The 11,286-nt window shown below is 47.4% G+C and overlaps 1 protein-coding gene across 1 annotated transcript; it reads left to right on the top strand.

Moving 5' to 3' along the window:
• Positions 1-5,525: 5,525 nt before the first annotated feature.
• Positions 5,526-9,703, top strand: LOC123049211 (uncharacterized). Its single transcript, XM_044472171.1, has 2 exons — positions 5,526-6,101; positions 9,266-9,703. Exons 1-2 carry the CDS (start codon positions 5,691-5,693, stop codon positions 9,326-9,328), a joined length of 474 nt encoding a protein of 157 aa, XP_044328106.1. The 5' UTR covers positions 5,526-5,690; the 3' UTR covers positions 9,329-9,703.
• The last annotated feature ends 1,583 nt before the right edge of the window (positions 9,704-11,286 follow it).

The raw sequence follows: 11,286 nt of genomic DNA, 5'->3' as shown, positions 1-11,286 counted from the left end.
AAAAAGTTTCACCTCAATCGGAGCTATATATAGTTGAAAAGTTATGATACCCAGAAGTTCTAGGGGTGATTATGCAAAAGTACATAAACAATTTCGGCTGGAAAAGAAATTAAAACAAAATGAAGGGACATGTGGTAGCACCTGACTTCTAGATACCCCTTCATGGCTGGAGGCTCTGTGGATCGTTGGATTAAGTGGTGATCAATGGCTGGTGTTCTATTGGAGTTGGGGTTTCAGCAGAGGGGAATTCCTCACCGGGATCTTCGCCGGAGGTGGAGAAGGCGGCGGCGGTCGTCGGGATGTGGGCCACACGGTTGATGAGGTCATCTCTGGCCTCAGTGTGACAGCTAACTGAGAGACGTACTTCACGGCGAGCTCGATGATGAGCTCACCAGCGTCGGGGAAGGCCTCTAGCGGTGACAACGAAAGACTGATGATGGGTGGTCACAGGTGAGCTTTGTGGCAAGGTCGAGGAACTCGATCTGGTGGACTACTCAAAGATAAAGGGTGTCAGGGAGACGCGGAGCAGGAACAGGGAAATTGAGGAGCAGGAGGTGACTATCGGGGACCTCTTTCGGTGATGGAATTAGTCACCGGAGTGGCTTTGGGTGGCGGATCTTCTCGAGGTCCACGAGCACAAAATCAGGGCAGATCTCGAGCGAAGATGGTGGGAATCAGACGAGGGGGGTCCAGGGGACCGATCGGTGGCCACGTCTTGGCGAAAGCGGTATGGACCCGCGCGATTCGAGGAGTTGGATTTGGCCATGGAGGCCCTGTCGTGCGGGACAGGGAGATCGAGCGGAGGTAGAAGATGAGTAGTGGGCCAGAGGTCTCAGCGGCATAGAGGAAGGAGAAGGAAAAAAATTTGGAGCGGGTGGGTTGCTATACTGATAGGCCTCGGTTGGCTTAGGCGCTGGGCCAAAACCGCTGCTGCTGCGTTGCAGACTGCTACTGGGTTGCTGCCTGAGTAGGTTTGGGCGAAATCACTAATTGAGGAGTATTCGTTGCAAAGATTACTCCAATTCCCTTGGTTGCAACAAGTGGCGCACATGCAGCGCACCACTTGTCGCAACCTGGGAGTTTTCCCTTTTTTCGTACATCCGTTTATTCAAAACGTTTTATCTCTCAAACCGTGCGTCCAAATCTCGAACCGCTTTCACCGTTGGATTCCTCGCGTCGAGATCTTCAAAACTAGATCCCATGTTGATAGGTTTTGACGAACTATTTTTTCACGAAAAAATACCAGACAAAAAACGGACGAAAAAACTGAACCGGGAGCACGGGTTTTTCCCTTTCCGAAAGAGGCACGGCCATGCCTACCATGAAATCACAATAGTGCCTCTCCGGAAGCAAAACCGTGACTCTCACGGAAGGAAAAAAAAGAGAAAACGCGTTTTTTTCGTTTCCGAGGAGACACGACCGTGACTGTCGTGAAAGCACAACCGTGCCTCTTGTGGAAGCAAACCCGTGACTCTTGCGAAAAAAAAAACAGAAAACACGTTTTTCCCTTTCCAAGAGGCACGGCCGTGACTCTCGCGACAGCACAACCGTGCCTCTCGCAGAAGCAAAACCGTGACTCTCGCGAAAGAAAAAACATAGAAAACGTGTTTCTTTTCGTTTCCGAGAGGCACGACATGACTCTCACGAAAGCACACCCGTGCCTCTCGCGGAAGCAAAACCATGACTCTCGCGAAAGCAAAAAAAACAGAAAATGTTTTTTTCGTTTTCGAGAGGCACGGCCGTGACTCTCGCGAAAACAAAACCGTGCCTCTCGCGGAATCAAAACCGTGACTCTCGCGAAAGAAAAAAACATGTTTTTTTGCGCAATTTTTTTTGAAAGCTAAGGAAGACAGGTGGAAAACCAAAACGTCCAAAAACCCAGAAAAACCGTTTAAAAAGCAAAAAATGCGTGCGAAAAAAAAATCCGAAGGGAGCGCGACATGTGGCGAATGGCCGAGAGCGTGCCAAGTGGCGCCGATCGTTGGGAGGCTTCCGAAGGAGCGCTCGTTAACTAGTTACTCTTAGGTTTGGGTTTCTATATTTACTTGTAGAATGCCCGTGCGTTGCCACGGGCTTTTAAAATATTTGACTGAAGTTATATATAAACATAATGCATATTAACTTTCACATTTATAGAAAAGATAATTGATAATTGTTGAAGTCAACTTCACTTGCAATGTAATTGATAAAAAAAGGCAATTTCACGGTGTATACATAGAGAGCGATGATCCAATTAATAATTTGTTACAAATTAAAATCTACTTGATGCGCTTATGATATTCTCGCACTATATCAGAAATGTTATCTTTTGCTGCATTCGCACGATATTTAAGCATGTATAATAGAACTACTTCCCCAACTCTTAACCATTGTGCACAAGCAATATATGTAATTAGTATGAATATTTTACGTGGAAGACCTAAAAATGTGCAACGGAGCTTACCGTGCAAACCAGACGAACCAATTTTTAAATGTTCCATGAGAGCATAATCTAGAGCGCAATTTTATATTTGCTTTTTTGGTTTGTTATGTTGTGAAAAAATTGTATAAACTTTTGGCCCCTTCCAGCGATGTCGCCTCGGAACCCTTGTTGAATGGATTCGTTTTGAATGTCGCTAGAATACATCTCTCTCTCATATGCTACAAAAATAATCATATAAAATGGACATTTTGTATTATCATGTATAACATACATATAAATAAGGATATTTGTACGCACCTCTTCTCATGGTGTTTCAGTCCGGTCCATCATTGTTACATCAATGCCTAAGCCCGTTGATATTTTTAAAGCCTCCTTAGAGTCCATCACTTCTTATCTCTGATGGACAAAAATAAAACATATAAAAATATAAAAAATATTTTATACCATATTATATAAACATATATAATATATTAAAATAAAAGTGAGACTAACACGGATGTATTTGTTCGAAAAAACACTAAGTACCCCTAATTAGTTTTTTTAGACAACCTGAGGCGTCCACCCACGCCGAAAACTCTTTAAGCACCTTGTGGCCAACGCAAATAATAATTTGTAGTTAGGGGTACGTCAAGAAGACGGGCTAAGCTCGAGCCTGATATAATTCAGAGGAGTTTTCTTTTCCACCTAATATACATCCTTATCCTGACTGCACAGGGGGGTCGTACATTTCCTCTCACTCTCTCAGGATTACTCATGCCTGCGCCGCCTCTCGTCAATTGATGATGTCCCGCATCCTCCACTCCCCTCCATGGCACCGAGTATACCCTCCTATCTCCGCCATCTCTCCTCGACGTCGCGCGCCGAGCCTGTCCTACCTTCCCTCGACGACCTCGCCTGCATCCTCCACTCCCCACCATGGTGGCTCGATTGGTTTGATCCACCGCGGTACGGCGTGCTTTACGCCTAGATCTGCAAGCCGTCAGTTGTTGGGGCAGAGGACGACATGAGTTGCGGAGGTGTGTGGCATCGTTTACAACGTCGCTTCTTGCTGCGCGACATGGCCGCAGCGCTTGAGGCGTCAGCGGTAGTGCACGGGCGCGCTGGTGCGTTAGAGCGCGGCGGCGAAGCTGGCTGCACGCTGGGTGCGTAGTCTAGCCGTGGGACACAACAGCTTGGTGCAGACTGCACTAGCTGGCTTCCTCCTTGGAGATGTAGGAGTGGGATGCGCGACACGACTCAAGGGTGATGGCCGCTGTGGACACGGCAACTTGGTGCGGTAGCTGTCTGGCTACCAGACGCGAAGCTACACAACCATGGATTTCTCAAAAAGCTTTTATACTCCCTCCGTAAAGAAATATAAGAGCATTTAGATAGCTACTTTAGTGATCTAAACGCTCCTATATTTGTTTAAAGAGGGAGTATTTCTTTATGGAGGGATTTGTCAAAAAGCTTTTATATTTCTTTATGGAGGGATTACGCATTAGCTGAAGCATTTCAGACTGAATATTTTCTGAACTTCGCAAGTCTACTAGTAATTGATGTTGATATAAACAAATTGGGCTATGCATATCACTGAGCAAGTACAACATAACAGTGATTTGATAAGTACACATGACAATCTTTCAACATAAGCTTCGTAGAGATTAGTTTGAGGGAGTACTACATTGTAAGTTTTTTTTGAGAAGGAATAAATTGCATTCCACTTAAACCTGGTGCACCATCTCGGTGCCAACCAGAGCCGAAACAAAGTCTGGAGCTTCTACATCCCACACAGACAGGGAAACAACAGCCCCTAGGCCAAACTGCGCCAGATTGTGCGCAATTAAATTACATCCCCTACGACAAAACTTGAAATCATAAGACTCAAAGGAAAGCCGGCATAAACTTCTAGCTTCTCTGAAGAGGACGCCCAGCTCTGCAGCATCATACTCCCGCCCATTTAGAGCATTAATCATTGTTAGGCAATCAGACTCAAAAACGACACGCTGAGCCCCCAAATCTGCAGCCCCATCAATTGCCATCATGCACGCACTGAGCTCAGCTTGGAGGGGGCTCCTGATGTGCTCCAACTTGCCAGCCGCCGCTGCAATAAAATTGCCCATCTCGTCCCTAGCAATGAAACCCCATGCTCCAGCTTCAGCCTCTTGATGGAACGCTGCGTCCATGTTAAATTTAACCACTCCAGGTCCAGGTGGCACCCATCGTTGGTTTGTCGCTGACGGAGGGATGCTCTGCTGCTGCACACTACAAAAATCTTGCAAGTGCCTAGTAATAAACCCACTAACCTCCTGTGCAGTCCTCTGCTGTTCACCGGCGTTGGTTTTATTCCTTGATGTCCATCAATCCCAGAGGAGAATAGCCACACGTAACCTCTTATCTGTTGGCAGCGAACATATTTGCTTGATCATCTGGTAGGAATCATGGCAATCACATAGCATCAGCCGGACGTCCTCAAGGTTCTGCTCCCTCCACACAGCTTTCACCTTCTTGCATTTAAGGAAAAGATGCCCCCATCCTCATCAAGCCTCAGGCACATAGGACACAGAGTATCAAGCTCCACATGCTTCCGCTTAATATTCATTCTCGTTGGCAGGCTGTTATGCGCCAACCGTCACAGGAACATGCGAACTTTTCCCGGCAGATCAAGCTTCCACATGTGTTGCCATCGCTCCCTAGCCTGCACCTGACCGGTAGACCCCTCCGCGTTCTGGTGCTTCTGTTTCTTTCAGACTCACCCCCAATTGGTATGCCGATTTTACCGAGAAAAACCCCCTTTTGTCATAGTGCCAGGAGAGAAAATCCTCCATGCCCGCTCTGAGAGGGATCGCTAAAATGATCTTGGGGTCCTCCTGTGTGAAAAGCTCCCTCACGAGAGCCTCGTCCCAGTTCTCGGTAACAGGGTTTATGAGCTCATTCACCTTTGTGATGATCGACTGCCCCTGCTGGGCTACCGGTCGCCTCGTCGACCCTCTCGGCAGCCATGGGTTTGACCAAACCTTCACTTGCGTCCCATCTCCGATACGCCACACAATCCTCTCTTTTAGTAGATCACGACCTCTTAAGATGCTCCCTCCAGTTTGATACTCCCTCCAGTTCCAAATACTTGCCGCGATGGCGATTTTCTGAAAACCCCCTTCATAGTTGTCCGACATAACCCGCACTCCTCGATTCCCCTCCGACACCACACTTTGCTCCACCTCCATTTTCTCTCTGCCTGCTCGCCGGCCAGGCCACGCCGCTGCGCCGCGCAGCTCCACGCCGCCGCGCCATGCAGCTCCCCAGAGCCTCCTCCCGCTGCTCTCTCCGGGCTCTCCCATTCTTTCCTCGGGACCTAAAAATTCCTTCTTTCCATCTCGATCTGGAGGGCATGGGGACGAGGGTGGCGACGAGCGCGCCTGTTGCCGCGGTGAGCTCTGTACTCTTCGATAGATCCCTTCCCCAGACCCCGCTCCCTATGATAGCTCATTACCGGGGCTCCCCCCCATGGACGAGGAGGAGGACGACGAGTGCTGCCCGGTGGAGTTCTTCCGGCTGCTTCCTGGAGCGGTCCAGGGCGATGGGTAGCTCTCCTACTGCTGGTGCGGCAGTTTTACCCGACGGACTTCTTCCGGCCGTCCTGGGCTGCGTCAGCTGGTGGTGGCAGGGCTTCATCGAGCGGAGCTGCAAGTACAGAGAGCAGGTATACTTGTACAAGTACCTTTCTGTCAATTGTGTTCTGAACTCTGTTTCTGTAATTCGCCATTTGCAATGCGTGTTGATGTTGGACTATGCTGTTGGTGTTCAAGTACAGATAGTTGTGAAAGAATTTGCAATGCGTGTATGCAATAGTAAATCACCATTTTGCAAGCACAGATAGAGCAAATGATGTTCATGTTCAAGTACTCTGTTGATGTTCCCCGCAAAAAAAAGTACTCTGTTCCTGTTGATGTTCGAATATGTTGTTGCTGTTGATGGGATAGATATGCTCAATTGTTTTTTTATGTAATCACCTATGCTTGCGTGCTCATAATTAAAAATCCAAGGTTAGTGGTATCTAAAAAATAAAGCATTGTGGCTACTGGTTAGTGGTATCTGAAAATAAAGCTTTTGTAGACCTCCATTATATCTATAATTAAAAATCCATGGTTAGTGGTATCTGAAAAATAAAGCATTGTGGCTACTGGTCAGTGGTATCTGAAAATAAAGCTTTTGTAGACCTCCATTGTATCTGAAAATAAAGCTTTTGTAGACCTCTGTTCTGTTGAAGAAGTTGTGATTAACAATGGATCTTTCTGTGTACTCCTACAAGACAAGATTGTACTCCAATAGGACAAGATTGTAGACTGACTGTACTCCTGTTTATATAACATGCAGGGCTTGCATACTTGCTCACTGTTTATATACTCTTTGCATACTCCTGTTTATATACTCTTATATGGAGTACTTAGAATTCTTATATCAAGATTGTAGACTGAGTGTACCCTGTTTTTATAACTATTGTTGATTTCAACATGAGATAAAATAGCAAAATCTGTGATGCTGCTGAAGATAGAATTCTTATATCAAGATTGCAAGATTGTTTTCATTTTTTAGAAATACGGTCATTAATGTTGGACTGCTTGCGTTTCCAGCCTGAAGATAGCTACTCCCTCTGTCCCATAATATAAGAGCTTTTTTTACACTACACTAGTGTCAAAAACGATCTTATATTATGGGACGGAGGGAGTAGTATCTTATTTAGAATGATGCACTTCATGTGTTAGAATTGCATGATCAGTGTTAGAATTCCAAACATATGTATTCATCGCTTACTTAAAATAGGCATGTTTTCTTTTGTTTATGACGAAGAAGAAATTGGACCTTGCGCTCCTCGGTTAGCGATCTGCCTCGCCAAACATGGGTAGCCAAACGGAATTAATTTGCATGCCCTTTTACCCCTTCACGAGGTCGCTTCGGGTTCCGTGGTCGTCAGCTGCATGCAATGATAACCTCTTCCATCAGCTGCTTCGATCTGGACTGATCGACAACGAGACGATCGCAGCGCGGGTTGCTTCAGGTCGTGATGAGATTTCGTCGACTATTCAACACCGCAGATTTATAGTAGAGGGCAAACAAAATCGTGCCAGTACAAAACATCAATACTACAGTTATTGACATGGTAAAGGAAAACATGGAGATCCCGTGCATGCCGCAGGAAAATCTGTTTTCCGTATGATATCCTCTGCCATCAGTTGCTTCGATCTGGACTGATCGACAACGGGACGATCCCAGCGCGGGTTGCTTCAGGTCGTGATGATATTTCGTCGACTGTTCAGCACTGCAGATTTAAAGCAGAGGGCAAACAAAATCGTGCCAGTACAAAACATCAATACTACAGTTATTGACACGGTAAAGGAAAACCTGGAGATCCCGTGCGTGCCGCGGGAAAATCTGTTTTCCGTATGTGCCGTGATGAGAAAAACATGGCCTGGTAGAGGGAGGTGAGAACATGTGTTTCCCCTTGGGCGGCAGGAGGCAACACGTAATTATGTGGCAGTTCTATGGATGAGGACGCCTCCAGAGCACAAGAGTCCAAGTAGGCGTGCCGGCGGAGGGAATTTACCAGGGGTTGCCCTGATTCGGGATGTCTGCGCTGCGCACCCAAAAAGACTGGTTGAGAGATGCCGGATTGGTGGTTTCCTTCAGAAAATGGCGAGAACCCTTTCTCGGATAAGACCGGTAAAACCTCCAACATCGAAAACATCATAGAAGACGCATGCAAACTCCGTTTTTGATGAACTCAAGCTTGTCATCAAGATGACCGTAAGCTCTAACACTCACAAAGAGAACCAAACAAGAACCAAGAAACATGATGCAAGGATGCAATGGTTTGAGCTCTCGACGAACGATACGATCAAGCTACTCACTTGAGAGCCTCCCTTGATAGTACGACTATCGATCCTATAATCCGGTCTCCCAACTACCACCATGAGACCGGTAAAATAGAAAACCTATCAAGGGCAAACCTTTGCCTTGCACATGGTCCACTTAAGCTAGATGATGACGATCTTGACTCCCTCAAGTTGGACCACCTTTCTTGATTGCGTTGCCTCGATGAAGACTAGATGATTACTCCCCCATAGTCCACTATGGGTGAGCCACTCTTCGGCACATCTTCACAAGTCCATTGTCACCACAATGGACGGCAAGCTTCAAGCACTTGATCTCTTCGTGATGCTCCACTTGAACTTGCACACGGCAATCTTGATGACGATCACCACTTGATGTCATCCTCTCCATGGGTTGAGTGATATCTTCCTCTTGACGCAAGCCCATGAACACGTACCTAACCCCACATAGAACTCTCACATAAACAATGGGTTAGTACACAAAGCACAGTGGACAATGCTTACCATACCATGGAATCACTTGATCCCTCTCGGTACATCTTCTACGCTTTGTGAGTTGATCAACTTGATTCACTCTTGACTTAGTCTTGATCAACTTAGAATGAAGGTAAACATGAATGATCACACAATCTTCTTCTTCCAGACATGCTTGTAATAAGCTCAACTCTCACATGACCAATCTTTGGATAATTCCTTAATAGCACCTTGGTCAACACAAACTCTCCTTGAAACCAACACATGTACTCCAAGAAAAGCCTATGGACAAAACCTTCAAATATAACTCAAGGCAACCATTAGTCCATAGAGATTGTCGTCAATTACCAAAACCAAACATGGGGGCACCACATGTTCTTTCAACATGCTTGCCAACTATACTGTATTTATGTTGTAAAGATAAATGTAGATAGCTCAATGTATGTATCAAAATCTAGATAGCTGATTGGCAAGCCGCCTCCGCCTCTGCATTTGGTGCTAGGGATTCGGTTCGACGGAGGATGAGGAAGTCGAAGAGCAAGGGCACCAAGTTCTCCGCTGTTAAGATGATCAACAAGAAGACCACCAAGAAGTAATTCCGTCCGTTCATCTTTGTGATTTCCCGTGTGGTTTTTGTATGGTCGAGGCCCTGAGATTCGCATCGGCAGCAGTACAAGGACGAGTTGCTGGACGCCCAGAAGAAGGACACCGAGAACGAGAAGCTCAAGCGAAATGTGCGAGTGCCACAGCTGCTCGCTCTTGGAATTTGGGCAACCTTTTTTGGGGGTGCTCGTCTTGGTTCTAAAGGGTGTGTGCTTTGTGACGCCCCCGATTCGACCGTACAATAATCATACATGCAAATGTGTACGATTGTAACACCCCGCATGTAACTTGCCATATTTGTAACTCCGACTCTTGCCATTTCCGGCTAGGTGTTATATTTTTCCCTCCGTTGTCGGGTTTTGTTTTTCGTTTTGTATTTTGTCATGTCATGCATTTTCATATCATGTCATCATGTGTATTGCATTCGCATACGTGTTCGTCTCATGCATCCGAGCATTTTCCCCGTTGTCCGTTTTCCAATCCGGCGCTCCTATCTCCTCCGGTGCACCCCTCTTGTTTTTTCTTTAGTGTGCGTGTGTCTAACTTTCTCGGAATGGACCGAGGCTTGTTAAGTGGTCTTAATATACCACCCGGAGACTACCGGTCAAGTTTCGTTCCATTCGGAGGTCGTTTGGTACTCCATCGGTTAACCGGGCATCCGCAAAGTCCATTTGAGTGTCCAGCAAAACCCCCCTCCAAAACCAGCCCAAAACCCACCAAACTCTCTTCCATGCTCTAGGTCGTTCGATCACGATCGTGTGGGCGAAAACCGCACCTCATTTGGAGTCTCCTAGCTCCCTCTACCTATTTATATGTGGGCATCCCGAAAAACGAAATCGCAGTCTCCCGTAACCCTAAATTCCCCTCTCCGCGGGCGGACGCGTCCAGCGCCCGACGGACAAACGCGCCGCCGCGCTCGGCGAACCAGCGCCCGCCACCTGTCCTCCGCCGCCGCCGGCCCGCAGGACCGTCTCCGGCCCCGTCGGCCCGCTCCACCGTGCCGCCTCTCCGCGCCCCGTCCGCCGCCTCGGGCCTGCGCCGCCGCGGCCTCCCTGCCAGCCGGCCGCCGCCTGCCGCCACCAGCCCCCGCCGCCGCGCCTCCGCCGGCGCTCGCCGCCCCCACCGGCGACCCCCACCTCCGGCGCCCCTCCTCCGCCGCCGGCGCCCTCCTCCGGCCAGGCCCACCGGCCCCTGCCTCGCCGTCGCCCTCCGGCGCCTCTTCCTCCCGCCGGCGACCCAGCCCCGATCGGGATCTGGATCGATCTCTCTGTGGTGAGGCCCGTTGACTTTTTCCCCCGAGATCCCGTTATTTCTTCCAAGTCCCAGAATTTCATCAGCATCTTGCTCAGTTCCCGATGCTATAACTCTGTGCATGTAGCTCCGATTCGCGCGTATAATATGTCAAATTGTTCGTCTCGCGATGCTCTTCATTTTGTTCAATTGCACCATGTTAATTAGAGTTCATCTTGATGCCCAAATCTTCGTTGGAAGAGGGCTAGTTGCTGTTAATCTCTGGTTCTTATCAGAACTTGGAGATTTGTCATTTTTGTATCATTAAATCTGTGCATCTTTTGAGTATGAGCTCTACATGTGTTTTGAAGTATGCCATGCAATCTTTCCAGTGGTGTAGTCCATGTATTTTTGTGATCTCTGTGGTGACTAGCACAAGCATGCAAAGTAGGCCCCGTAATATTTCTGATTTCAGGGACTTAGTGATTTCTCTAAGTCTTTGTCTGACGTAATTTTGTTGCCATGTAAACTTGATGCTACAGAGAGATCCATGCATATTTTGGAGATGTTCAGTAAGGATGTTTTGTAGGTATAGTTGTAGTGGATCCATTCCTGCAATTGTTTGCAATTATGGAGTGCCATAGCATGACTCAATCGTGCTCTACTTTTGCTATAAAATATTTCTGGCAG

The sequence above is a fragment of the Triticum aestivum genome, chromosome 2D (assembly GCF_018294505.1).
Source record: "Triticum aestivum cultivar Chinese Spring chromosome 2D, IWGSC CS RefSeq v2.1, whole genome shotgun sequence".
NCBI lineage: Eukaryota > Viridiplantae > Streptophyta > Magnoliopsida > Poales > Poaceae > Triticum > Triticum aestivum.
The sequence above is the reverse complement of the archived record's forward strand: the minus strand, read 5'-3'. Positions and strand labels throughout refer to the sequence as shown.